At 63.9% G+C, this 27,946-nt stretch overlaps 1 protein-coding gene across 13 annotated transcripts in view; it reads left to right on the top strand.

The window, feature by feature from the left end:
• MAPK8IP3 (mitogen-activated protein kinase 8 interacting protein 3) overlaps nt 1–27,946 on the top strand; it is a 46,405-nt gene that overhangs the window by 16,111 nt on the left and 2,348 nt on the right. Inside the window, exons 3-28 of one of the 13 annotated variants that reach the window (XM_039246675.1) lie at nt 538–608; nt 856–947; nt 6,842–6,890; nt 10,347–10,593; nt 11,193–11,295; nt 11,497–11,615; nt 18,379–18,390; nt 19,167–19,184; nt 20,355–20,412; nt 20,578–20,730; nt 21,251–21,332; nt 22,463–22,593; nt 23,004–23,060; nt 23,141–23,311; nt 23,921–24,047; nt 24,200–24,295; nt 24,413–24,568; nt 25,136–25,301; nt 25,864–26,046; nt 26,141–26,330; nt 26,434–26,553; nt 26,629–26,709; nt 26,795–26,862; nt 26,961–27,109; nt 27,538–27,709; nt 27,790–27,903. In XM_039246675.1, coding sequence (XP_039102606.1) covers nt 538–608; nt 856–947; nt 6,842–6,890; nt 10,347–10,593; nt 11,193–11,295; nt 11,497–11,615; nt 18,379–18,390; nt 19,167–19,184; nt 20,355–20,412; nt 20,578–20,730; nt 21,251–21,332; nt 22,463–22,593; nt 23,004–23,060; nt 23,141–23,311; nt 23,921–24,047; nt 24,200–24,295; nt 24,413–24,568; nt 25,136–25,301; nt 25,864–26,046; nt 26,141–26,330; nt 26,434–26,553; nt 26,629–26,709; nt 26,795–26,862; nt 26,961–27,109; nt 27,538–27,709; nt 27,790–27,903 — 2,985 coding nt within the window. The other 12 variants (XM_039246665.1, XM_039246674.1, XM_039246668.1 and 9 more) reach the window with 12 other exon arrangements.

Below are 27,946 nucleotides of genomic sequence, written 5' to 3'. Positions count from 1 at the left end.
CTGCGTTTCGTGGCCAGAGGGGGCCCTTGGTGCGTGACACCACGGGTTGTAACTTAGGGGTGACCCCCATGCCTGGAGGTGGCGGGTCACGGCTTGGACTTTCCAGCCCTTGGTGCGTGTAAGGGACACTTGCGTGTTCCATCCCACATCTCAGATGTTCTTTTTGCCCTTTCACGTGGCACAGAGGTTACTCAAATATGACCTCTGCCCCTTTGTACAAGCCACTTGCTGGCGTCCTGTCTGCCCCTGGCCCCGTCGCGGGAGCCGCTGGCCGGCTCGAGCACAGAGAGTAGCCCGTGGCCGCGTTTCAGGCGCCCTGGTTGTGTTCGTGGCAGAACTGAACACACCGGGCGCCGCCCAGACCGGCTGGGATCTGCCTTCTGGCGGTCCCGGCACGCACTCCCAGTGGTAGCCGTCTGCACCGGGCACCAGTTTGTCCTGGGACCCTCCGTCCACATGCCGAGCCCACAGGGGTGGGGAGGGAGGAGGCGTGGAGAAGTGGTTGTGCCCTTGACCCTCAGTGGCTGTGTTTTCCAGTTTCCCGCTTGGAGGAGAGAGAGTCCGAGATGAAGAAGGAGTACAACGCTCTGCACCAGCGACACACGGAGGTGGGTGCCCCCCCGCGGCCCGGCAGCTGCGCGTGGCTCCTGGCCCTGGCCGGCCCTTCTGGCGTTTACTTCTGGTTTCTCCTGCCCCAGCCAGAAAGCGGTTAGCCACGTGCTGGCCAGACTCCCTCCCACGAACGCTGTCCTTACTGCTGTCAGAGCATAGACAGCCTAGAAAGTACCGCAGTTAGAGGAGGGAGAGAGGCGGGGGTCACCAGGAATGTCTCACACGGCGGCCCCTCCTCCACAGATGATCCAGACCTACGTGGAACATATCGAGAGGTCCAAGATGCAGCAGGTTGGGGGAAACAGCCAGACCGAGGGCAGCCTGCCCGGGAGGAGGTAAGGCGGGTCGCTGGATTCCGCGGCCTGGTGTGCTTCATCCTCCCCGAGGTGCCTGGGCCAGGAGGGCAGGGGGCGCTCTCCAGAGCTGCGCCCTCCCTGACTCGGGTTCCCGGCCGCAGTGCGTGGCGGGAGCAGGCCTGTGAGCTGCCCGTGGCCCTGGCACCAGAGCCCTGGCTGGGGGACAGGGCGGGCCTCCTGCTGGCCGTGTGCAGTTCCCAAGGCCCGGGATAATGGGGTGGCCGTTCCTCATCACCTCAGATCCTTGTTTCTGGATTCACCTACTCACTGACTCTGCCTGTGGCCTCCCACTGACCGCCGCTGGGCTTCTGCAGCTGCGCACAGACAGGTGCAGAGGCCCCCAGGGCATGGAGGCGAGGGGCAGCCTGGTGTTGTGCGCGAGTCAGGCGGTGCCCCTGTCTGGGAGCCGCCTCGGGCAGGTCACCAATACTTCCACGCTCGTTTTCTCCTTTGTAAAACGTAGCAGGCGGAATCTCCCAAGAGGAGTCAGGGACAAAGCTCCTGATCTCTGTGAGGCACGTGCGTCTCATTTGCAATCCAGTTCTCTGTGACTTTGTGCCTTAGCTACCTCGAATCACGAGCACCGCTGCATGGGTGGGGAAGAGGCCCAGACACCCTGGTGACCGCCGCACGGACCCACATTCTCACGGCCCAGGGTGGCAGTAGCAGATGCAGAGGCCCTCGTGGTCTGAGTCCCGGAGCTCCGCTGGCTACATTTGGGGCTGGAGAGAGAACTGCAGAGGCCAGCTTCCTTCTCCCCGTTCTGTGCCCTTCGGTCGGGATAAGGCCCAAAGGAACAAATCGTCAGCGATCTTCTCCAGGGTGTCACCAGCATGAGGGAGTTGGCCTGGGGAGACCCAGCTTGTGGACCTGGGCTGGGTGGGTCAGGACCAAAGTCCTAAGTCTCTAGTAGGTGGGAGGAGGGGCCGGAGGTTGGAATCCCAGGATGGAGCGCAGCGATTGGTCCATTTCCAGCGGTGGCCCGTCGTTCCTGTAGGCAAAGGCCCCAAGCCCTGGTCACATCGGATGAAGCGCTTGCTGGCGGCGAAAGCTTTCCCCGTGCCCCCCTCTCCGGTGCCCGCCTCTCCCCTGGGTCACACCGCGGGCAGCAGGGCTCAAGCCCTGCCGCTGTGGCTGTTGCCAGCTACAGTCTGGTGCCAGTGGGCAGGGCTGGCGTGTCCTGTGCTGGAGGTGTCTGACTTAGAAACGCCGAGCGTGTGTGCAGGCCTGGCAGGACCTAGGAAGAACGTGTGGGGACGGCAGCATGTTCCTCACAGCCCCCCGCTTCCGGCGGGCAGCGGGGATGCCGGCCCTTGCGGTCGCTCCCTGGCAGTGAACGCTCGCGCCCTTGGCGGGAAGGGGCGGGGGGGACGTCAACCAGCTGTTCTGTTCGGTACCCGGGGCAGCACCGGGTAGTGAGGGAGCACAGGCCGGACTGTCTGAGTGCCAGAACTCCGTAGGTGATGCTTCTGGGTCACGATGTCTGAGGGTGGGAAATAGCGATCTCCAAGCTACTGGGTCACGGCCGAGGAGATTTTCTCTTGAGCGCACCATGACCCTCACGCCTGCAGTCAGAGGCTACTGAGATTTCTGAGCAGCTGCACCCGAATGCTCGCCCGGGGCTCTCCTGTGGGGACTTGGCCGGGGCAGTCTGGGCTGGGGCTGCAGTGGCCGGGCGGTGTGGGCATCTCTAATGAGCGCTGGGCTCTTGGCCAGTTCCTGAGAGCTGCAGCATTTCAGAACCTTCAGGCTGTTACTCTGCCAGCCTCCTTTAAGACAGGACCACCTCCAAGGTCACAAAGGAGAGAGCCCAGGGAGAAGGGCCCAGTTTTCCCAGAAGCCAGGCAGGTGTGACCTCTGAATTCAGGACTTGGAGGCCAGCAGTGTCTGGGGCCCTACGAGTGGCCAGCACGCGGGTCCCAGCGACGCTGCAGAACCTCAGGCTGAGCATCCTGGCTGTCGCCGGACGGGGACGGGGAGGGCATCACGGAGGGCCGGGTCAGACCTCAGTTTCTTCCCAGAGGTGGACGAGGCTCCATGGTCGCAGGACGGGCTTGCTTTCCCCGGATCTCCGTGTGCGCTGCAGGCAGGCCCCGGTCGGGAACCTGCTTTTCCCGCGTGTCTCGTGGCTCCCTCCACCCTGAGCCCGTGGGGACCAAGCATGGCACCAGGCCCGCCAGTCTCCCTGGTGCTTGGAGCCGGGCCCCGGCCCGTGGTGGGCGCCACCCTTCCCGTCAGGACTCCAACTCGAAAGGGACTGGCTCACAGGGTCCCGTCTCAGGTCCCCTCCAAGGCCCCAGAGCCGTTGGTGGAGGCCCTGCGCTCTACTCCTCCTTGCGGGCCCCAGGATGGTCGTTACAGCCCCACAGCCTCTTGGGCAAGGGACAGGTGCCTTCCGCTCACGCTGCCTGGCTGTGCCTGGCGTGGAGATCGCGCCCTCGCGGGGGCCACCCTGCAGGGGCCCACGGGAGCCCCTTCTTTTGTAACACGGACCCAGCGGCTGTCCAGGAGAGGGAGGGGCTCTGTCTAGATTTCCACTGAGCCTCTTCTCCCTGATTTGATCCTGCTAGAAGGGAACCCCAAGGTCGAGGGGTGTGTGATGACAGTGGTTTCCAGGCCGTCAGCAGGCCATTACCCACCTTCCTGAGCCAGAGCCCCACCCGTGTGGGAGATTCCTGCCCGCAGGGACAGGGCGCCTGTGCTGTCCGGGGCCCTTGGCACGAAGAGGAACGTGCTCCTGCGTGGTCCTGGGGGGCGGGCGGGGGGGTGCCGGCCGGCCCCGCCGTGTGGAACCTCCCCTCCTGCGTCAGCGGCCCCATGGCCATGACGCTTCGAGGGCGCACGGGGTGTGCCTGACCGCGCAGGACTGTTTCCCGGTGAACAGGCAGCCCCCGCGGGTGGAAACGGAAAGCATGAGCCTTATCTCGCCGTGCTGCTGCGCCTGGGGGCCCAGGGAAGGCCCCGCCCCGCTGTCCTGGCCTGCTTCTCCGGGGCGCCACCTCCCCTGCCGCAGCTTCCTGGTTCAGACTCTCTGGCCCCTGCGGGAGGGCCGCCTCCTCAGCGCTGGGGGCCCCTGGTCACTGCAGAACCCACGCTGGCATTTTCCTTCCCTCCTGGCGTGTCTTCTCCATCTGTGTGTGTGACCACGTGCTCTGTCCCCACGCCCCCAAGCACACGGCACTCGCCCTGTGCCAAGAGTGTGTGCACCCTGCTCGCCTGCACAGTGAGGCGCAGAGGGCCGTGTGTCTGTCACATGCAGATGTTTGCGTGTTTCCCCGTGTCTGTTCCCACGGAGGGAAGCCCAGCCCGCACCGCACACTCACCGTCCGTGTGAGTGCGTGTGACCTGAGCCCCTGACCGCCGCCCTCTAACACTGTCTTCTCGTCTCGCCCTCTGTGCTGTTGCCGCTGTGTCTGTCGCTGCCCTGCAGTCCTCGCCAGTCATGGAGGAAAAGGTAAAGCCTGGGGCAGCATCTGCACTGTCGCACGGGGCGCCCGGGGTGCCCTGGGGTTCGGGAGTCCGCCCGGCCGGTGCTTCTTAATTACAGGCTCAGAGCTGGCCCTCGCCCTGCTCTTTGCAGCCATGGCACAGACACAGACTCTGGATATGGCACTCGGAGGCCATAGAGAAGAGGCGGTGGGCTCGGCTCAGGTTCCCGAGACAGCCCCAGACTCGGTGGTGGTGCAGGGGCCCCACCCGGCAAGCCTCCGCCTTGCTCTCACACCAGAGCTTGGGGCCACGGCCTCGGGCTGGTGCTGTGGGCAGGCACCCTGTGCTCTTGCGTCAGACAGCCCTGGACCCACAGTCGCTTCCAGCACTGGGCCCAGAGCCAGCTGTGTGACCGTGACCCTGGCAGGCATCTTGACCTATGCGGGTCACGTGACTGCCCGGGGCTGCAGCTTCTGAAGCAGCCGAATTTTGGACGGGTGTTGGCCTTCGGCGGGCAGTGCCCAGTGAGTGCCCGGGGGGTTGTGGAGCCGGCTGTCGGCTCCTTGAGGAGCAGACAGAGGAGATGAGGCTGGATTCCGGGGAGGACCTCCATTGCAAGAGAGCAGCCTGGCTGTGTCCCTGCACAGAGCCGTGGAAGCAGGTGACAGACGTGTGTCCCCCTGTCCTCCGAGGCCGGATGCTTACACTCTGCCGTTTGCCTGGGGCCGAGGGGCCCACTCTGCATTTCTCCGGAGGTGGAGCCAGACCCAAGGAGAGGGGTCCCCGCATCGGCCCCAGGAGCCTGAGGAGGAAGCGGATGAAGGACGTTCCTGGGAGCCTGGACGCTGTGGCTGGAGGCCAGGCCCCTCTTCGGGGATGTGCTGACCGTGTGGCACCTTGGGGGCGCTGCTGGCGGAGGGCAGCCTCAGTGCTGGCCGAGCCTCGGGCTTGCTGAGGTTTTGTCAGAGCTGCAGGCTCAGAACTTGCTAACCTGATGTCTTTTGTAAGATCTGGGTCTCTAGCTCTCAGATGGCCAGCTGAGTCGTGCCCAAGAACACGTCCTCTGTCACAGGTGACGAGGGCTGCGTGGGCCTGTAAGGTCTCCCGCGGGAAACCAGCTTCCTGAGGGGCCCTGAAGTGCACCGTCTGTGCAGTCCCGGGGTGTCAGCAGCCCCAGCCCTGGGGGCACACGGCTCCTCTGGTCCTGTCCCTGCCGCAGACTGGCTCCCGGGACCGCACAGCCACGTCTCAGCGGGTCCAGAGAACCCTGTCTGTGGGAGGCAGCATCTCGCCGACCAGGATACACGAGCCAGCCTCAGAGGGGCTGAAGTAGGACTCCAGCTCAGACCCCGTGTTTTCCTCCTCCATCCCAGCCCCGGCCAGGGAGCGCCCCCTTCCCAGGCTCAGACTTTGAGAACCCCCTGCCGACTGCAGGAAGTTGTCATCAGCGGTGACTGCCTCACATCTCTATCACCCACACCCTCCGAACACCGCAAGGAAGCTGCCTGACTCCTCTTTCCAGAACAGTCCAGCCTCTGGACCCGGCCGCGGGGACGCCTGCAGAGGCCCCGCCCCTCGTCCCTCTGCACACTCGGGGGGTCAGAGATGCTGTGGAGCGGGGGCTTTAATTCTTGGCCGGAACAGCTCTGAGCAGCACGGGCTACGGAGAACGGTCTCCCGGGTGTGGTATATCTGGCCTGTGCTGTGAGCCGCCTAGCGTCCAGTCAGAAGCCCGGGATGGACTGTCCCCTGGGCTTCCTCCCCGTCTCCTAGCACGCCTTTACGAGAGCTCCCCTCTGGGGTCTTTGCTCTGTGATGACCGGGAAGAACGGCATGGAGTGGAGAAAGGGGCCCCCGTGGCTGTAAGGGACACAGCGCCCACCGGGAGGACGGAGCCCCCCCTTTCCTCTGCACGCGTCGGTTCCGACGTTTTGCAGTGAGATCTCGTGAAGGAACAGCGGAGTGGGGTGGGGGCAGCCCGCAAAGCACAGAGCACAGGGGTGATCCCTTCTGTCCGGCCCCAGGACGCAGATGCAGGGCCGACAGCAACGAGCAGGCACGGCCGCACCACACGTAGGGAAGATGTCACCGTAAAGTCTCCACTCAGGAATGCTCTGTGCGGCTGTGATGCCGGGGACCCTGCCACTGGCTCCCCGTGGGCCTTTTTAGTGCACATGGCGGGTGTGAGACCAAAGTCACTAATCGCGAGTCGCCGTGAGACAAGGGGCAGTGTCACACTGGCCTGCAGGACAGCCCAGCCCAGGTTCCCCCGAACACGGACCATGTTTGGTTCCAGAGGAGCTCAGGGAGCAGGCGATCCCTGCGCCCCCGCCCAGCACACCTGTCCCTCAGCAGGCGCCTGCGTGTCCAGAAAGAGTCTCGTTGTCACATGGCGAGCCACCTCTAATGTCCGCTTCCTTCCTCTCTCCCTCACATCTCAGCAGGAAGGAGCGCCCCACCTCTCTGAACGTCTTCCCCCTGGCCGACGGCATGGTACGTGCACAGATGGGGGGCAAGCTCGTGCCTGCGGGGGACCACTGGCACCTGAGTGACCTCGGCCAGCTGCAGTTGAGCTCCAGCTACCAGGTTTTGTAGCCGTGCCGTGGAGTGAGGGCCCCCACCTCCCCGCCCTCCCATGCTCCCTCAGGACGCTGTCTTTGCCAACAACCCTTTGCAGCTGCCCTCCGGGTGCGTGGGGCCTCTCGCGGAGGGGCGTCTGCGCCGGAGGAAAGGACCGCTCTGGGGGCGCGGGCCGCAGACCGGGGCTGAGCTGGGCCTTTGTTCAGGGGCACAAGCACATCTGTTCCTCAGATGGGCCCCAAAGCATGCGCCCGCAGCCAGACTGGACACCGGCCCAGAAGGTGCCGCCCTCCCAGCATCAGGTTTGCTGGCAGCTGCGGGGAACTTGAGGGCGGGGCCAGCACCTTCTCCCCTAGACTGTCCTTACCGTGCTCTTGACTTCCGGGTCTCGGGAGTTTGGGGTACGGCTGTCCTGGGTGTATGCAGCTCTCTGGGGAATGCACCCCTCAGCAGGGTCCCCAAGAAAGCTGGGGGCAGGGACCCCCTGGGCCCAGCACGCATTTAGGCCCCTGATCACTTGCTGCCAGTTTCGGTCTCTGAGCTCAGCCTGCCTTCACCAGACAGGCTGTGGTGCCATCACCAGGTAAGGATGCCACCCCCAGGGCTGGAGGAGGCGACCTGGGCCAGGCGCACTTCCGCAGGGGCCGGTGGAGGTGCCCATGGAAGGCCAAGCCCCTGGGCCTCCGGACTGGGCCCGGCTGGCGGTTGTGGGGACTGGACTCGAGAAGCTCCTTCCTGCCGCGGATCATGGCTGACTGTCTTTCCGTCCCTGGGTGTCCAGCTTGCCTGCTGGAGGTGGCTGCAAACTGCCCACTCTGTCACCAAGTGACCCCACTCGCTTTCCTCTTTGCGGCAGACACTGAGCATGTCTCTGCGACCTTTGACCTAGGCGCTGGCCCACCTGCCCTGGGCCTGCCTGTGTGGGGGCTGGGCAGAAGGGCAGAGGCCTGGGGGGCCGGGTGCACCCACCCAGCGGGGCCTGGCTGTGCCACTGGAGGTGACGGCTCACGCAGGGCCGAGGGAGGGAGGGCTGTGGCCGTGGGGGCGGGGGGGGGGGGCGCTGAGCCCCGCCTCCTTCCCACGCCCCTCCCCCAGCTTTCTTCCCGCCGCGTCTCTTTCTCTTGCCGCGTCGTTCAGAGTAGCTTTTCTTTTCATCACCACGTTTTCTGTTTCAGTTCGTACATGTGTTTTATTTGCCTTTTTTTAATTACATTTAAGTTCTTTTTATTTTATGTTCTAGGTTCTAATTTCTTAATTTTTTTTGTTGTTTTTTGTTCTGTTTTTTGTTTTTATGTGCTGTATTTTCAGTGTTTTAACCAAACAGTTGTGGCTACTCATGGTGAGGAATGACTGCTAAGAGTTTGGGTTCTTTGCATTTGGAGGTCACTGCCACACGTTGATGTTTTAGGAGGTTGAGAGGTTTGCCCTTAGGTAAGTGGTGGCCCGGGGACCGTCCTGCGGGAGAGCCAGGGGCTGGGGGAGGCCTGGCTGCGCCGCACAGTTCCCCTCGGTGACTCCTGGGGTCAGGGAGGCCCACTGCTGACCCACAGTTACAAGGTGGCCGGGCACAGGCCGCAGAACGTGGCCACTGAGGAAGTGGTCCAGGAAGCGTGTGGTCCCGAGAGGTGTGGACTCCCATGCTGACCCCCCTCGGGCCTCTCGGAAGTGCTGGTAGCCCTGGTCTCCTGCGGCCTCCCCTCAAGTGCTGGCCCAGGGCTCCAGGGCAGCACAGCGTCTTTGCCTGTGGGAGGCCTGGGAGCCTGTGCCATGTGGGACGGACGGACCCTGGGGCAGTCACGGTGGCTCTCGGTGATGCCTGGTGTCACGAGGAAGAAAGGACTTTTCCTTCTCCACTTGGACTTAAGCTGTAGAACCTGAAGAGAAAATGCTTGTACTGGGGGCTCCCAGGGAGAGGACTGTCACGCGAGGCCTGTCCCCTCGGCACATTAATAATCTAGGCCCACTCTTCTTGTCTGTGGGGCCATCCTGGGGCCTGCAGGATAGCAAGCGGACCCCCCGCCCCCACCCACCGGGCCCCAGGTGCAGCCGCAGACGTTGAGGAGGGTGTGAGATTGTGGGATTCCCGGCTGAGAAGTCTCAGCAGCCCGCTAGACAGCACCGGAGGTCACCGCCGCAGGCCCCGGCCTGACACTACACGGGTCAGGAAGAGGCGGGTCTCAGAGACCCCGAATCAGCCCTGCCTCCCGGTCACCTAGAGGCAGCCACGGGAGCCTGGTCAGCCTTTCCTGGTTGAAGGCAGGTGCGGGTGGGTCCCAGTGTGTGTCCAGCTTTATGGAGAAGGCCCACCCCCTGCCATCAGCTCCTCCCCCTCAGAAAGCACCCTCAGAAGTGCCCCTTCTGGGGAAACCACGTGAGCAGGTGCCGTTGGCGACTAGGGTGTGCACCGGGAGCTTGGGCCCGCAAAGTTGTAGCAAGTCTGGGGGGGCTGCTGCCCGCAGGCTGCCGGGAGGCTCTGGGGCTCCCAGCGAGGACCAGGTTGGGGGTGAGTCATGGGGTCAGTATCCATAGCCGTGTGGGGCCAGGTTATGGGTCTTGTCTGGCAGCTCCAGGAGGAGAGACTGGGAGAAGACTGGGCTTATTTCTTGCGTCGTACTTCCTCACATAGAGCGTTTTCGCTGCAGGGAGGCCCTCACAGTCTATGGCTGATCGCGCTTTTCAGTAGTCAGTCCCTATCTGCTCTGGGAATGTTTTGAGGGTGATCTGTTCTACAGAAGTAGAGTCACAGCCTGTTTGCTTTTGTGTAGATACTTGAGCCGTGGGGGTTGAGAATTCCACATTCCCTGGTGTCTCTGCGTTTGGGAGGCCTGTGCCCTTCCCGGCCCCTGACTGTGGCCAGTGCAGGGAGCAGGAGATGCCAGCAGCCGGCCACAGCACCGGTAGCTTGATCAGAAGGCGTGCCCAGCCTCCTCCCGGCCCCGTATAGAGCCCTCGACCCCGCCCTTGGGTGTAGCTTGTTTCCAGCCACCCTCTGGCTGCAAAGGGTTGCTTGTCATGTTCGTGTAGCTTCATGTCCATCACACGCGGCATCAGCATTGTCCTGGGGAGGGTGCAAGCTGAAAGCCCCAACGCACAGCATTTAAATATGGTGGCAGCAGCCTGTGGAAAGCTGGAGGCAGTGGCCAGGTGAGCCAAGGGACTGGGCCCGAGGAACCGGCCCGACAGGAGAGCAGGTGTCTTCCTGTCCCTCCCTGTCCTGGCTCAGACTGCTGTTTGACCATGGCCAAGGAAGCCGAGCCACGGGGCCCCGTGGAGGTGTGCTGGCCCTGCACGGTGTGCCTGGCCTCCCCTGGTGCCTGGGGGCGTGGTGACCCACATGACGAGCTTCTCCCTTCATGTGTTTGGCCCTAGTGTCCCCAGGATGAGATGTCTGAGTCGGGCCAGTCTTCAGCGGCCGCCACGCCCAGCACCACGGGCACCAAGTCCAACACGCCCACGTCCTCCGTGCCCTCAGCGGCAGTCACGCCGCTCACCGAGAGCCTGCAGCCGCTGGGGGACTATGGCGCCAGCACCCAGAGCAGCAAGCGGGCTCGGGAGAAGCGCAACAGCCGCAACATGGAGGTCCAGGTCACGCAGGAGATGCGGAACGTCAGCATAGGTGCCTTGGCGCCCGCGTGCTCCCAGGGCCGTGCTGGGGGGCCGGGCAGCCCCACCCCGCCACCTGCTGGCCTGGCCTCCCCAGCTGCCGTCACAGGCAGCGCAGACACTCACGGCCTCTCGTCCACGAAGCCAGAAGTGAGCGATCGGGGTGACGGGCCAGCCCTTCCCGAGACCTCTCCCGGGTGTGCAGACGGCCGTCTCCTCCCCGTGTCCTCGTGGGGTCATCCAGGACGCGGTCGGATGAGACCTGGGCCTGCCCACGGGGTCTTCACCTCCTTAAAAGCCCTGTCTGCAAATGCGGTCCCATGCAGGGTCCCGGGGGCTACGCCTTCAGCACGTGGACTTGGGGGGCCACCCGGCCTCTAGCGGTGCACTGCCGTGACCTAGCAGACGCACCCGCTACAGAAAGGGGAGGGAGAGAAGCAGGGCGCTGGGTATGGTGGTGGGAGGTCATGAAAAGGAGACGCGTTTCTGGTTGATGGGCCCCACCCAACTGCCAGCCAGGGAGGAGCCCTTTCCTGACAGTCCCTGCCTGGCAGTGGTCTAGAGGGCAGGCACCCCCCCCAACCCTGGGGTTCCTGTGTGTCCCCCCTCCAGGCATGGGCAGCAGTGACGAGTGGTCTGATGTTCAAGACATTATCGATTCCACCCCAGAGCTAGACATGAGTCGGGAGCCCCGTCTCGATCGCACAGGCAACAGGTACTCACTGAGCCCGGGGTCCGGGTGCGCTCGGGGGTGCTTACTGTGGAGGTGGGGACTTTGGGGAAGGTGCCCCCTGCGGCCTCTGGCACGGGCAGCATTGGCATTGAGCGGCCCCGTGGGTGGCATTGGAGAGCCCCCACCCGCAGCCCAGAATGCCGCCCACTCACCCTGCCCTCCCCCGGCCCCGTGTCCTCACAGCCCCACCCAGGGGATCGTGAACAAGGCTTTTGGCATCAACACGGACTCCCTGTACCACGAACTGTCGACTGCGGGGTCGGAGGTCATCGGGGATGTGGATGAAGGAGCTGACCTGCTAGGTAAACTCAGGCCACCCCCGTGACCTCAGGGCCTCCCTCTGTCGTTGGTTTTGTTTGTGATGAAAGCAGAGTCTATCAGCTGCAACCTTGGGATTTGGTTTTGCTGTTTCATCGAGATATATTTCCCATTCCGTGAAACGTGTTCACTTAGGGCGTGAAGTTTAGGGGGTGTCACAGTGCTGACAAGCTGCATTACTGCCTGCTTTTAGAGCGTTCCGTCTGAAAACACCGTGCCCGTGAGCACTCGGCCTGGGCGTGCACTTCCTAGCAGTGGTGCTCCTCGCGGAAAGTGCAGGCAGGGTCGCTGCCCATCTGTGAGCCCTCGGCACCATGGTCGCCCCCAGAGCCCCCTGCGCCTGGGTGGGGAATGGGTGCAGGGACGGTACCCCATAAAGACCCCTCTGGGGCCTCCTTCCCGTCCTGGGATCGGTCTCAGGCACGTAGGGGCCCCGTGTCTGCCGGGAGTGTGCTGGCGACTACAGGCCTCCGGGGCCGGGTGGGAGCTTGGGAAACCAGAGGCTGGAGCAGCATTCAGCCTCCGCCGCACCCCCGGCCCACTGACCTCGTCCCCGGAGCCCTCGGTCCCTTCTCCCCCCAAGGCAGGCACTGGGGAGTGGGGCTCTGCCTTGTCTCCTCCCCCCCCCCGCCCCCATCCACACCGGCTTCTGTGGAGGGACAGCTGTCATGGCTCAAGGCGGGGCAGCTGCTTTAGCCGTGTACACGGCCAGTCGGGGGGCCGATTTGGCTTGCGAGGCCGCCTGCAGGGCTGTGGCCCCTGTGTGGGTTACATGCTGCCCGAGGAGCCGGAGCGGCCTCACGTGGAAGAGGTTTGTTTTGATTTTAATATTTATTTATTTTGAGAGACAGAGTAGGAGAGGGGCAGAGAACGAGGGAGAGAGAATCCCATGCAGTCTCTGCACTGTCAGCAGAGAGTCTGACGCAGGGGCTTGAACCCATGAACCCATGAGATCATAATTCCAGCTGAAATCAAGAGCCAGATGCTCAACCAACTGAGCCTCCCAGGGGCCCCTCGCATTGAAAAGTTCCACTTCCCACCGATGTCCCTCTGCACTGGTGACCTTTTGCCATCAGGGACTCGAGGACATTTGTGGAGTGTGTCTGCCTCGGCTCAGCTCCTCCGTGTGGATGGTGGTGGCTTCGGTGGATGGCTCGGCTGCCTTCCCACGAGAGAAGGGCCCCAGCTGGTGTTTTCCGCCCCGCACAGCCTCGCTGTCTTTGCTCCGGCCTTGCTGATTGTCTGACTCGGGCTGCAGAGCCTCCCGGGAGCCTCCCGGAGCACAGCCACCCGCAGTGAAGCCTACTTAAAAAAACCCAGAAACTCTTAACATATAGAAAAAACATACTTTGAGGAAGTCACTTTCAATATTTTGACACCTTTCCACTCTACTTTATAGGGTTCAGATAATCCTGTATATGTTCCAATTTTTATTTTTGGAAAAGTAGTAAGAACTTGTAACAATATTCAAATAATCAGAAATTTCCAATAAGAATAAAAACCAAAGAATATGCTCCCTCGTGCCGTGATGAGTTTGCCTTTCCAGGCATGCGTACATGGCATGGGGGTGGGGGGGTGGTCTCAGGTCCCATCTGTCTTCCCCTTTGTGGGCGATGGTAACGTTTCTCTGACCTGCTAATATCCCCCGATGCCTTTCACCTCGGGGCATGTGACTGGAGAGTGCGTCATCAGTTCTGCCGCGGTTCTGAGTTTTGCTGTTTGGATACTGCGGTCGTAGATGCCTGTGGGCCTCAACCTGCCGCACCCTGGGGGCTTGCTTAGGACAGCTTTCTAGACGTGGGAGCCTCCCCGTAGCGGCGTGGGCTCCTGACACTGGCCACACGTTGCTTTCCCAGGTGGGGCTTCTGTGGGGCTTGCGCCTGGCTGCCTTAAGACGTTGTACATGCTGGGCTGGGAGCCGCATGGGAAGGAGCTTGTGGCCGTGAGGCTGTGGGGACTGGCCGGGCACACGTGTGTGCCCACGAAGGAGCAGCTTTCCGCCAGGGCCCACCGTGGAGCCATGAGGGTGTGAGGGCCTAGTGCGTGCTGCGCTCTGGACCCAGGCACATGGCATTTTGTGTGTCGCGTCGGGCGTGCAGGCCCAGGCTCACAGCGCTGGCCGTAGGCAGCCGAGCTGCTCTGCGCTGTTTCCAGGGCCCGGCTGCATGCGAGGCTGGGGACGGGACTGGAGGGGAGCCACCCAGCCGGAGTGCCCGGACCCTGTGCTGTTTGCAGTCTCACTTCACGACATGGTCACGGGAAGAGTCACGCCAGGGCAGGACGTGCACCTTTCATCCGGGCAGCTACCGCTGCCCCCATTGTAGACAAAGCTGCGCCCAGGGAGGGCGAGGTGAAGCCGCAGAGTCAGAACTTGAACCTGGGTCTGGCCAGAGCAGCAGTCCTGACTTTTGCCCACCCGCGGTGGAATGGAATGTCACGTGGGTTTGGCCAAGCACACAGTCCAGTGTCTCTGAGTGAGTCAGCACCCCACAGCTCTAGAGCACTGTCTCCCCAAACCTGAGCCCGTGCAGTCTCTCCTCCCGCGCCAGCCCCTGGCGGCCAGTGGCCCACCCCCGTCTGTATGCTTGCCCTCCTGGGCGTTTCCTGTCCGTGGCCTCCTCTTCCACGTGGCCCCTTCCTGTGCATGAGAGCCCGTGAGGCTTGCACGTGTCCTAGCAGGTGTCGGCGTTTCATCCCATCCCTGGCGCAGTGATGCCCCGTGGCACAGACGGGCCACACCTCATGTGGCCGTTCGTGCACTGTTGGCCATCGTGGCGGATGCTTCTGCCACGTGTTTGACTCCTCACCGCCCGCCCACCAGCGCGTCCCGTCATTGGGCAGCTCTGACCTTGGGGCTGTGTCCCCTCCCTCCCGTCCTCAGGGCTGCGGGTGCTCTAGCCCCCAGCCCCTCCCGCACTCACTGACGCCCACCTCAGCAGTGTCGCTCCAGATGCCACTGCCGTACAGAATGTCCGTTAACAGTGACGCGAGGAAGGAATGGAGAGCCAGAGCGCACGTCACTGAGGTTGACCTAGAGGCCATGTCGACCACGGTAATGGGGTCATGACTTCCAGGCAGATGTACGAGGACCCTGGAAAGGAAGTGATGTCAGGTGTGTACCCTGGGGTCGCTTAGTCCCTAGGATAGAGAGTGCCTGACATGAACGTCTCATGAAAAGGCCTGATCCGTGCACGTGCTGGTCTTTGTTCTGAGGAGGCGGAAAGCAGAATGCCCATCTCATAGGGGGAGGGAGCGTGAGCCACCGTGTGCTCAGCACTTCTGCGGCACCCTGCGTGGCAGGGGCCACCCTGGGCACCGCTCCGATCTGGCTGGAATGAGCCCCCATTCTTGGCCGTGCCCTTGCAGGGCCTTAGGCACGACAGCCATCTGAAAGGCAGGCAGCCCCAAGGAGTTTAGAAGGAATCGGGCTGCTGCACTATGTCGCTGGGCCACCGGGCAGAGGAGCTCACCCTTTGCCCAGGAGGGTGGAGGAAGGAGTCGGCTCAGCTCCGGTCGCCTCGCCGAGGGCACCCATCCCCGTTGTCTGCCTCAGCTGGAGTCTTTCTGAAGAGCCTCACCCCCATCCCTTACGTTCCGCGTGTAGCTGCTAAACAGTGAAAAGCCTGCGGCCAGTGGGTGGCTCTGTCAGTCTCGGTTGCATGACTGTCCTCACCATGGGAAGGTCCTGTAATAGCAGAAACACCGTGACATGGTCGGCATGGCCAAGAACAGCATCCCTCAAAGTTGTATGCGTCTGCATTGGTGTTCGCTGTGTCCCTCAGGATTGGGACTGTGAATTCCTTCAGCAAAGAAGGGAGGACCCTGGATAGGCCAGGATTGGGACTGTGAATTCCTTCAGCAAAGAAGGGAGGACCCTGGATAGGCCTGGCTTGTTTTGTCTCCTTGAGCTCATAGCATCGCTTGAAGACACACCGTTATTTGTGAGATCTCCAGGACAGGAAGCCCTTGCTTCAAGTTGGAGGGGGACATAGTGTTGATCGTGAGAGCACGTCCAGTGTCAAAGGCGCCATGAGTGCGCATCTCAGAGCCGACGTAGCCAGGGAGCCAGGGAATTCGTGCCTGATGAGCACGAAGCACGTGCTGGTGTGTACCAGGGAGTTTCTGCAAGCCCGAGCTACGGAGGTTAGGTCTCCCCTTCGTGGACGAGGAAACCGAGGTTCAGAGAAGCCAGGCAGCACGCCCTGCGTCACCGACTTGGAGTCAGAAGGTCGGCACAGGCCGGCGGGACATGCATTCTCCTCGGCTGTACTGCGCTCAGGTAGCGAGTCCCGCCCCCGTGGGAACCGGACCCAGACAACGTCTAGACGTTAACCTTGAGATACCAGCCAGCCCACGTGCACAGAATTCGGAAGCATGGTTGAAGAACATAGAGGGGGCGCCCGGGTGGCTCAGTCGGTGAAGCATTCAACTTCGGCTCAGGTCATGATCTTGCGGTTTGTGTGTTTGGGCCCCGCGTCAGGTTCTGTGCTGACAGCTCAGAGCCTGGAGCCTGTTTCAGAATCTGTGTCTCCCTGTCTCTGCCCCTCCCTCCCCTCAAAAAAAGAAAGAAAAATTAAAAAGAAGAAAATGAAGAGGCCTCGAACGTGGAGACCCGGCTGCTCCCGGGTCTGCAGGCTGCACTCTGTAAAGCCGCCGGGTGTCCTCACGGCTCAGCCCACATTCGTACCCACATTCATTCAGTCCCGGCCAAAGGGGCTTCGTGCGCGGACCCCAGAGCCCATCCAGGAGCACGTGTGAGAAGAGCCTGGAAAGGGCTGAGAACGAACAAGGCTGCTGGGCTGCCTGATGCTCCAGGCATGAAACGGCTTTTAGGCTGTGACGCCGACGCCGAGGGCGGCAGACCCCGGGTGGTGACAACACGGCGACCCCTCCGGTTCCTGTGAGGAGAGCTGGCGCCGCGCGGGAACTCACAGACGGTGAATGTGGTGCTTCAGGTGACTGGAAAACGGGTGGATTAGGTGAATATCCACTTGGTGAAGAACGAAGTCTGGTCCCACCTCCCGCCACACACAGGAGACTTTCTAGGTGGACTTAGGACCTCGACGTGAACATGCAAGGACAGCGCTCTGCGTGGCCACAGCCGTAGAGGAAAGTACCGACAGGTGTGGCTGCGCATCAGCTAACACACGTGTGATCTCCCTCACTAACAGAGGTCAAGTACGGCAGAACCTGAGCAGAGGATGAACTAGGGGGTTCCTGAAAATACCAGCAGACGTACAAAAGAATGTTCAAGAAGACAAGGCAGAAACGAGAAAATACAGATGAGTGTTTTTTTTCTCAGAAGAGCAGCAAACACAGCAGGTGCTGGTGTGCCCACGGCCAGAGGCGGTCGCACGGCTGGCGGAGCCTCGATGGCGGGATGAGGGGAGCGGTCGCTCCCACCCGTCCCCGCCCGGCAGCCCTCGGTGCTGGCTGGTGCATGCACACCCCTGTGCCCGAGGGCCGCACAGCATCCCAGGTGAGCGCAGATATCCGGTGCAGAGTCCCATGCCAGCGGGCAGGGGACCAGAGCAAGCGGCCCTGGAGGGTGGGTATTTGCCCACAGTTTGTATTTATTTTGTTTGGAGAGAGAGAGAGGGAGACACAGCATGAGTGGGGGAGGGGCAGAGGGAGAGTTCCAAGCAGGCTCCACACTGCCTGCGTAGAGCCCCATGGGGCTTGAACCCACGAAGCCACAAGACCATGATCTGAGCCAGAACCAGGAGTCGGGACACTTAACCGACTGAGCCACCCAGGTGCCCCTTTGGTTTTAGTTTAAAAGCTGGTGTTTCTCAGGGCTCCCAGGTGGCTCAATCACTTAAGTGTACAATTTCGGCTCAGGTCACGATATCATAGTTCTTGAGTTCAAGCCCTGTGTCTCGCGCTGTGCTGACAGCTCAGAGCCTGGAGCTGCTTCAGATTCTGTGTCTCCCTCTCTCTCTCTGCCCGTCTTGCCCTGCTTGTGCTCTGTCTGTCTCTCAAAAATAAATAAAAACATCAAAAAAAAAAAAAAGCTGGTGTTTATTTAGAAAGAGTTCTGAGAAACGGAAGATCTGCTCTCGACCGCGGTTGCCCTGGAACACAGAGAGCGTCACAGCCACTGCTAACTTGGCGCACCCCTTTGTCGGTTCAGTTCCTACAGCAAGTTATGTATTTTGTGATTTTTGTCAAATGACTTTTTACGCTCTTTTTTACGTGACATGACCACGTAGACAGTCCTGTTGCCTCAGGCCTTCAGCTGGGAAGAGCTTGGAGCCCAGTGAGGAGGCAGTGTGGGCCCCACACGCCCGTCACCCCCGCCCCCAGCGCCCCTGCTTTCTGCCTGCCTTTTCCCTCCCCGCGGGCCGGGCCCTTGCTCCTTTGTCTTCTTCTGGCGGTCCTTTCCTGAGGTCGCGCCCTTCCGGAGAGCCCCGGGCTGGTGGGAGAGGCGGGGGGCCGTGTGGCCAAGCTCCCCCACGCTGTGGGGCGCCCGCTCATCTTCCCGGGCCTCCGCTGCTGGGTCTGCGGGGGCCTCGCCCTCCTGAGGGCCGAGCAGGTGTGAAGCCGGCACGCAGGGTCTGTTGCCATCAGGGCTGCCGTCCCAGTGGGATTCGTCGCCCACGGGCCTAGCGACATCTGCTTGTATTCTTTCATGCATCGTTGCTTTTCCTGTGATAAGAATTTCTTTATTTTGTCGGTTCCAGTCACCAACTGACCTTTGTTGCTTCCTTCCCCCGTCTCTCTGTGCTTTGCTGGACGTGGCCCCAGGGGAGTTCTCAGGTGCGTATCTCCGCGCGTCTGCCGCCCCTCCTCCCCCGGCGCTGTCTGGCTACAGCGGGGGCACCCTGGGGACACGCCCCCCACCGCGGTCCAGTCACCCCAGGCTGTGCAGCCTGTCCCTTCCTGGGTCCCCTCCAGGCCACTAAGGCACACGTGCTTTTGCTCACCAGCCTCCCGCCGCTCAGAAGCTTCTCGGTTTGCTCTACTAGCCCACTGACAATGGCTCTGACACGTGAGGGAGAATGGCTGTGCCCTTGACCCTGTCCTTCAAAGGCGGAGCGTCCCCCAGTGACATTTCTTAGGGTTCTGCCCTGTCGGTCACACCCCAGAAGTCAGGGATCCCTTGCCCGTGTGTCAGATGGCCCGGCGTCTCTAGTTGTTCACCCCAGGAGGCTCTGAGGCCCCCGCCCATCCACACGTGGCCTCCCCGGTGTCCTCAAAGGCGTGCCGGGTCCGCGGGCACAGCTTTCCCTCATTTGCAGACTTGTGCCCTTCACCCCCACCCTCCTGGCCCAGGACTCTGTGCTTGGGGTCAGGTGCACTGCCCGGGTCCCCCACCTCACCAGCCGGGTGCTCCTGGCCTGGTGACCTGTGCACCCAAGGAGGAACAGCTGGCTGCGGCCCGGCCCCCGGCCCTCCCACCCCTCTCCCGTGTGCACCCCTAACCCAGCGTGCTGTTCACTCGGGCTTAATGCGCTTGTTTTCTCTCCACCCCCCCCCGCCCTCCCCGCCCCCCGCCCTGGCCGCCCGGCTCCGCACTGGGACGCCTCTCGCAGTGCGCCATGATTTCTTTGGTAAGGCCCAGGCCCCGTTTCAGTCTGCGTTCCTCCTTCTCTCGCTGCTTCTGTCTGCCTCACGCCTTCTCATGCTTCCTGAGCCTTTTGCTTTGCTCTGCGCAGTGGGGGCGGCGGTGGGGGCGACAGGGGCCACAGGCCGTCCTGGCTCCGGGGTGGGGGTGGGGTCAAGCGGGGCTCCAGTGCTGGGGCCCCAGCCGCCTCCCTCAGAGCACACCCTTGACCGGTGGAGGGGGAAGCAGGCCATGTCCGAGGCCCGGGATGCGGGGGAGACGGCCGTCAGAGCCCACGCTGGGCACTCCCTGTGCGCGGGGGCCTTGTCTCATGATGGCCTCGTAGCAGGAGGCGAATGGGAGGAACAGACAGTGGGCCTCCGGGGCTTTCTGTCCCAGTGGATGAGCTTCACTCCTTCAGAGTTTCTGTGGTGCGTCTGCAGAGCTCAGGCGGCGGGGTCGGCTGCGGGGCCTGGCTTAGAGCAGACGGGTCAGCCCCGCTGGGCACCACCCCCAGGGAGCGTGTCCTTCTCACCCTCCCTTGTCCCTGCCTCCTGCTGGCCCCACCGAGGCAGGCCAGGCCCCCCGGCCCTGCTCCTGGCCCCGGTGGAGGGCCGCGCCTGCCATGGGGCCATCCCATCTTCTTGGCCAGGGGCACTGTGCTGTCCTGAGCTGCCTTCTTTGTCGCCATCATCACAGCACCAACCGCTGTTCTCCCCGGGGACGGCCCTGCAAAGGGCCTGCCTCCCGAAGGGCAAGGGGAGATGGGATGCCAGGGGAGGGGGCCGACCGAGGTGGTCATTGGGGTCAGCTCAGGCTGGTGCCGGCTGAGCCCTGACGGCATACTGGCCTCACGTAGATAGCAAAGGGAGCCCAGCCCAGGGCCGCCGTGCCCGTTAAGCGGCGGCGACCTGTTCAGTGCCCCCCAGTGGCCGTTCCGGGCCTGCCTCCCTGACCACGCTGCCAGGTTGAGGGCCCGCCTGAAGAGCAGCCGAGGCCCCTCTGCAGGGATTGTCTGATCTTCCCGGAGACCAGACTGCTGGCCTCGCGCCCTCGCGTCTGCCCTCCCAGGGCTGAGCCACCCCAGGGAGGGGGTCTGTTACTCTGGGGCGGGTGTGGTAGCATCAGGGTCTGGCCTCGCCAGGCACAGGTCATCTCTCTGTGCCTTTTGTTGCAGGAATGGGCAAGGAAGTGGGCAACCTGCTGCTGGAGAACTCACAGCTTCTAGAAACCAAGTAAGGACTCTCTTGTCCAGCGTGGGGCTTGCCGAGATGGGCCTCCCCCAGGGCCGGGGCCTCCCTGTAGTGCCCCCAGAGCTGTGCCCTCTCGGCCGCTTGGAGGCCGCCGTCATGGCCAACAGACTGGCTCACACAGAGCCCTCGTCTTCTGCCTTTCCAAAGAAACGCTCTAAACGTGGTGAAGAATGACCTCATCGCCAAGGTGGACCAGCTGTCCGGGGAGCAGGAGGTGCTGAAAGGGGACCTGGAAGCCGCCAGGCAGGCCAAGGCCAGGCTGGAAGGCCGCGTCAGGGACCTGGAGGAGGAGCTGAGGAGGTGAGCCTGGGCCTGGAGGCTCCTGGGAGGAGGTGGGGCCAGCCACCCCCTCATTCCTCTCCTCCCCAGGGGGGCCCTCCCCTTCTCTCTGTTTCAGCTCACTTGTGGTCCAGGAGCCCCCTCAAGAGGTGTGGATGTCCTGCCTCAGGTGTGCCTTCTCTGGTGGCCTTCCTGCCACTCTCAAGCCTTATGTTCATTGAGGAGGAGGCAGGACAGGCACCCAGGAAGCTCCGGGGTCCCTTCCCCAGCAGTGGCTTCTCTGCCAGCCTGGTGCTCACGCGAGGGGTGCCTGCAGCCCCAGACGGGAGGGGGCAGGTGTGACAGCAGGGCGGGAGGCGGGTGCCGCACCCCTGCCCGGGCCGGCCTGGAGCCCCGCCGCCTGTGCCCCGGGCTTTGCCTGCCCGCGAGCCACCCCCCGCTGCTCTGCTGGGCAGCCGGGAGAGACGGCTGGGTTTCCAGGCGCGAGTGAGCAGGGCTGTGGGCTCCCGCTCCCCGCCACTACACCCCCCTCGTCCTGCAGAGTGAAGTCAGAAGCCATCATCGCCCGCCGTGAACCCAAAGAAGAGGTGGAGGATGTAAGCAGCTATCTCTGTACAGAATTGGTATATTCCACTATTAACATGCGGGGCACGGGGGGTGGGCGGGGCGGGGCGGGCTCCCAGGGGCGCGCTGACTCTGGGCCCTACTCACCCATCCTGTGCCATCTCCTCTGCCCCTTCTTGGTGGGAAGCCCCGTTCAGCCTCTGGTCCCCATGGCCCCCCCCACCCCCGAGGGGCAGGGAATGTTCGCAGGAGCCCTCTGCTCCTCGGGGGATTGTAGCTGACTCGCAGAGAACGTTTGTAGGCACCTGTGCCCTTAACCCTGTGGACCCCTTTTGGCCTCCTTTCCAGAAGAGAGCCCAGGTCCAGTGACTGGGCCGCTTTCTTGCAGGAGAGGGCAGGGCCCGGCTCCTCACCGCACAGTGAGCTGCGCACGCTGGTTGCACTGCTCGTTAGCGGCCAGCTTCCAGGTTGTGTGGCTCACACCCAAGGTGCAGCACGTGCTCCTTCAGCCCCTCCCGTGCAGCCCCCCCCCCCTCCGGGAGCACCCTTGTGGGAAACAGCGGTGCAGGTGAACCGGGGAGCCACGGGAGGTGTCGATCGGGGCCCGCGCCTCCTGGCGTGGGGCTGGCGTCTCCCACTCCCTGGCCCGGCAGCTCCCCGTGGCCCCTCGGCCCTGTGCCAGCCTGCAGCCCAGGACACAGCTCCTCGGGGCCGACTTGGTCCTGCCACAGCACTCACAGGGCAGACCCCACACACACCCGCCCAAACCTCCCACCTACACAGACGCGGTAACCCCGGGTCCTGTTCCCGGCGTCCTACTCGGGCGCGGTGACCTGAGTCCTACTCACTGCACCTTCCCTAGAACCTCTCTTCCTGAGGTTCCACTTGGGACCAGCCTCACCTGTTAACGGTGATGGACATTTCCACCCAGCATCACCAGGGCGTTCGGGGGCTGTGTTGTACCCCTCAAGTGTGTCGTGTGACCCTCTGGAAAGGTTACCCTTTTGGGGGTGGGCAGGCTCCCAGCATCCCCTGCCCACACCCTCCCCGCCACGTTTCCCTGAGGCTCTGTGGGAACCCACCGTGGGATTCACCCACGCCCAGGCCGGCCCGGCGAGGAAGCGCAGTGAGCTAGCCTGCCGGCCGGCCCCTCACTGCCTGACCGGCCATGCCCCCCGACCCCCCACAGGACAAGATCCCCATGGCACAGCGCCGCCGCTTCACACGGGTGGAGATGGCCCGTGTGCTCATGGAGAGGAACCAGTACAAAGAAAGGCTCATGGAGCTTCAGGAGGCCGTGCGGTGGACCGAGATGATCAGGTGGGTCCCCAAGGCCACCCTTTTGTGAGCTGTGGTCACCAGAGGAGCCCCTGATGGCGGGATTGAGGCTGATCGGCACCCCAGCCCCGTGTCTCATAGGAGGACTGGAGGGGGCTAATGGGAGCCTGTTTGTCAGCCCCGACCTGGCAAGGGGCTAGAGCTGGGTTGGGGCCTGTTGGAGCTGGTGAGCTGGAACGCCTCGGGATTTGAACCGACACACCCAGGGACAGCTCTTCCCTGATGCTCCATTCCCGGCCTGTCCCCGAGACACCACCACCCTGAGAAGGTCCTGGGCAGGCAAGGCCAGAGGGGCCCAGCAAGAGCGGTGCGGGGCCCAGCGGGGGTGTGGTGTGGGGGCCCGTCAGCTGGACGCTGGCCCAGCGGGGCTCCATCCCGGCCCTTCCCTGCAGAGCGTCCCGAGAGCATCCGTCTGTCCAGGAGAAGAAGAAGTCCACCATCTGGCAGTTGTGAGTGGGGCACGAGGGAGGGGCGGGGGCAGGGTCGGCTCCCTCCGGCCGCCCCTCACTGCCCATGCCTCCGCTGGCAGCTTCAGCCGCCTCTTCAGCTCCTCCTCCAGTCCCCCTCCGGCCAAGCGGGCCTATCCCTCGGTGAACATCCATTACAAGTCACCCACCACGGCCGGCTTCAGCCAGCGCCGCAGCCACGCCATGTGCCAGATCTCTGCGGGCAGCCGGCCTCTAGAGTTCTTCCCCGATGAGTGAGTGTCCCCCACCGGCCTGCATGGGGGTGGAGGGCTGAGGATGACATGGGGGGTCCCGGGGCCTCTCCTCTCTGGGATCTGAGACAGGAACGTGAGGCCCGTGCTGGGGGACAGGGTCCCTGGTGGGAAGGAGGCTAACCTGTCTGCACCCACACCCTGACGGGGAGCCCCAGGTGTCCCTGGGCACGGGCCACGCTCCACCACGGTCCCTCCCCTCAGTCCCTGCACACAGCCCCCAGCTGTGCTCCTCTGCCCTCGGGGACCCCCCCCCCCCACCGCGGCTGGCCTGCACACGTGTGCTGTACAGGGGCGCTTGGAGCTGATGGGAAGTTTACCAGCAGGGTTCAGTCTCCTCTGGGGAATAGGTTTCCCGTGGAATTTTGTGTTTTCCTTAGTTTCGATACCAAGACCGTGGCTCTGGGGCAGAAGCAGGGAACGAACTCTGTGTCTTGCATCAGAAGACTGACGTTTCCCTGGAAAGGGTTGGGGGCGGGGGGGCACTGCCCTGTAGGACCCTGCCAGCCAGCCTTCAATGGCAGCGACATCAGAACGGGCACAGGGCAGGCCCACGCGGCCGAGGAGTAACCCGCCGCACCTCCTGCCCAGTGACTGCACGTCCTCCGCCCGCCGGGAGCAGAAGCGCGAGCAGTACCGGCAGGTGCGCGAGCACGTGCGCAATGACGACGGGCGGCTGCAGGCCTGCGGCTGGAGCCTGCCGGCCAAGTACAAGCAGGTGCCGCAGCGGGCGCGGGGGGGCGGGGGGGCGGGGGCAGCCCTGCAGTGCCCCTGCAGCCCCACCGACAGAGGGCCTGGCCCTCCCTGCCCGGGGCCGGTCCTCTGCCCCTGGCCTCGCGCCCACATGGCCGCTCCGCCTTGTGGTTGCAGCTGAGTCCCAACGGGGGCCAGGAGGACACGCGGATGAAGAACGTGCCCGTCCCCGTGTACTGCCGCCCCCTGGTGGAGAAGGACCCGACCATGAAGGTGAGCCGGCCCAGTTGGCCTGGCAGATGGGGTGGGCCGGGGCACCTGTCTCGGGCCAGCAGCCCCTCGGGGCCAGCGGAGGGGAGTGGGCTCCTGACCACGCGGCCGTTCCCCCAGCTGTGGTGTGCTGCGGGCGTCAACCTGAGCGGGTGGAAACCGAGTGAGGACGACACCGGGAATGGCGTCAAACCCCCGCCAGGCCGTGACCCTCTGACTTGCGACCGGGAAGCGGAGGGAGAAACCAAGAGCAATCACACGTCCCCCGAGAAGAAGGTGAGAGCGGAAGCCAGGGCGAAGGACACTGCTTTGCTGCTGCGTGTGTACCCAAGCCGCGCCCATCACCGGAATCTCGGGGGTGACAGACACAGGACGGCTAGGGCCAGGGCGGGAGACTGGGCTCGTCTGAGGACCCTCCCTCTGTCCAGGGCACGCGGGGCCCGTGCCGTGTCCTCCGCAGGTGGGGAAGCACAGAGGCCCAGGCGCTCCGCAGGCAGTAGGACTGCAGAGGTCGGGCCCCCGGGCCATCTCCGTCCTTGCGAGCTGTGCACAGGAGGATGGCAGGAAATGCTTCACCCGCGGGGTCCAGGTCTCTGTTCTGTGGCCTAGGCTGACGGGGGCAGGGACTCGGGAGCTCAGTCCTCCGTGGGAGTGCGGCCACGCACACCAGCCGTCTTGGTGGAAAGCTCAGTCCCAGGGTCCCACCACCCGGCTGCGAGGGAGGGCAGCCACCTCTCCTGAGGGCAGGGCTACCTCCTCATGGAGTCCAGGCAGCCCCACGGGCCCGTGCGGCTGTGGTGTGGCGTGCGCTCGGCACCAACCCGTCTCCTGTGCTCGAAACAGGCAAAAGAGCTCCCCGAGATGGACGCCACCTCCAGCCGCGTGTGGATCCTCACCAGCACCCTGACCACCAGCAAAGTGGTCATCGTCGACGCCAACCAGCCGGGCACCGTGGTGGACCAGTTCACTGTCTGCAATGCCCACGTGCTGTGCATCTCCAGCATTCCCGGTGAGGCCCGGCCCCACGCGGACGCCCACGCCCTGGCGCCGAGTGGCCCCGGACTTGCTTGGGACATGACGTGGACACACGGGAGCCCGTGGGGGTGTCCCCCGTTAGTCTCGTGAATGACTGGCAAGACCCAGGGTGAAGGAGGCGGTGGGTGGGTGGGGGAGGGAGGCCAGGACAGATGGAAATGTCAGCCGGGTGCTGAACATGGTCCTGCTGGTGGGCTCGGCCCCCACTGCCCGCAGCGGCAGGGAGGGCTGTGGCCCGCGCGGAGGCCATTGGCTGAGATGACCTCAAGCTCCTCGAGAGTTCTTAAGGTTCTGTCGTGGCCACAGTCGTTTGCTCAGAGACCAGAGTCTCGCTACCCTACCCCACCCCTGCTGGCTTCCCAGGCCTGCAGGTGGAGGGGAGCAGGGGCCCGCATGCCGATGCTGTGCTGGCCTGAGAGGAGAGCCCGGGGCCCACGCCCTCCCCCAGCGCCCTCGCCAGGTTCGGGAGCCCTGGCTGCGCTCTTGTAGTAAGGGCTTCTGCGTGAGGAGTGACGGGGCTGTGACTGTCTCCTCAGCGGCCAGTGACAGTGACTACCCTCCGGGGGAGATCTTCCTGGACAGCGACGTGAACCCGGAAGACTCCAGTGCAGACGGTGTGCTGGCAGGCATCACCCTGGTGGGCTGTGCCACCCGCTGCAACGTGCCACGCAGCAACTGCTCTTCCCGAGGGGACACCCCAGTGCTGGACAAGGGCCAAGGTGAGTCTGGGTCTGGGCCTGGGCGGCTGCCTTCTCTGAACCCCACGTTCCTCCCCGCTGCCCAGCCTGTCAAGCTCACCTTCTCCTCATGCAGGGGAGGTGGCCGCTGTTGCCAATGGGAAGGTCAACCCATCTCAGTCCACGGAGGAGGCCACAGAAGCCACAGAGGTGCCAGACTCTGGGCCCAGCGAGACAGAGGCAGCTGCAGTGCGGCCTGGGCCCCTCACGGAGCACGTCTTCACCGACCTGGCCCCTGCCCCGGCCCCCAGCGCCCAGCCTGGCAGGTGGGCTGTCTCAGGATGGGGCAGACAGAGGGGAGGGAGGATGGCAGAGGTGGGCGGGGACAGGCTCCCACGGGCCACCCTGGAGCTGCCCTCCTTCCTGCAGCGAGAACGGGCCGGAGGCCGACACGGGGGGTGTGCAGCCAGAGCCGGAGCCCAGCGCAGACCCTGCGGGGGCCAGCACCAGCGCCGCCCCCACTATGTGGCTAGGAGCCCAGAACGGCTGGTAGGTGGGGCCCTGGGGCAGGGGTGGGGGGTGCCCCTGGCGAGCGCCCCTGCCCACCATTGCCTCCTCCCACAGGCTCTACGTGCACTCAGCTGTGGCCAACTGGAAGAAGTGTCTGCATTCCATCAAGCTGAAGGACTCCGTCCTGAGCCTGGTGTACGTGACCTCCAGCGGAGGCCGGGGCGTCGGGAGGGGTCCGGGGTGGCCCGGCCTCCACCCGCTCACCACCATCCCGTTCCAGGCACGTGAAAGGGCGAGTGCTGGTGGCCCTTGCAGATGGGACTCTGGCCATCTTCCACCGAGGCGAAGGTGAGGCCTGGGGGCTGCGGGTGGGTGAGCAGCCACCCCTGGAGTGAGCGGAGCTGGGCCCTGGCCAGGCCTGAGCGGGTATCTCGGGCTGTCTGCAGATGGCCAGTGGGACCTGAGCAACTACCACCTGATGGACCTGGGCCACCCGCACCACTCCATCCGCTGCATGGCCGTCGTGTACGACCGCGTGTGGTGTGGCTACAAGAACAAGGTGCACGTCATCCAGCCCAAGACGATGCAGATTGAGGTGAGTGCTGGCGCCAGGAGGGTCTCCAGCAAGGGCGCTGGCATTAGAAGGGGGCCTTCTAACAGGCATGGGGGGCTTCGTGGGGCCAAGGGAGACGTGCTCAGGGAGACGGCTGCGTCGGGGCTAGCACGAGGGCCCTGGGCTGCGGGTGCCAGTCTGCCTGGATTCCGCGTGCTGCTTTACTCTGCCCCAAGTCTGAGCAACACCCCGTGGGCCCCGCTCACTTCCCCGTGGCCACATGGCCTCAGGCGGAGGGGCCCGGGTGGGTGGTGACAGCTCCTCCTAGGAGCCTGGACCCTATGGAGCAAAGCAGGCAATGGAGCGAAGGTCGCAGTGAGCTGCGGACACGGACAGTGGCTGTGGCAGGTTCAGAGTCCCTGCCCTCCCGCCCCCGGCCCCTGTTGACACAAGCCGCCACGACTCCACAGAAATCATTCGACGCCCACCCTCGGCGGGAGAGCCAGGTCCGGCAGCTGGCGTGGATCGGTGACGGGGTGTGGGTGTCCATCCGCTTGGATTCCACGCTGCGGCTCTACCACGCCCACACCCACCAGCACCTGCAGGATGTGGACATCGAGCCTTACGTCAGCAAGATGCTGGGTGAGGGGCGGCGCCGGCTGGGGAGGCCGGGCAGGGAGGGCCCCTGGCCCCGGCCGCGCTCACTGCCCCCTCCCCACCAGGCACAGGCAAGCTGGGCTTCTCCTTCGTGCGCATCACAGCCCTGCTCATCGCGGGCAACCGCCTCTGGGTGGGCACCGGCAACGGCGTCGTCATCTCCATCCCGCTGACTGAGAGTGAGTGACCCCCACACATGCCCAAGTGGTGACGGCTGCTGCT

Source organism: Hyaena hyaena, unplaced genomic scaffold (genome assembly GCF_003009895.1).
Source record: "Hyaena hyaena isolate Hyena2069 unplaced genomic scaffold, ASM300989v1 scaffold_285, whole genome shotgun sequence".
NCBI lineage: Eukaryota > Metazoa > Chordata > Mammalia > Carnivora > Hyaenidae > Hyaena > Hyaena hyaena.
Note: the sequence above shows the minus strand (reverse complement) of the source record. Positions and strands in the feature narration are given on the sequence as shown.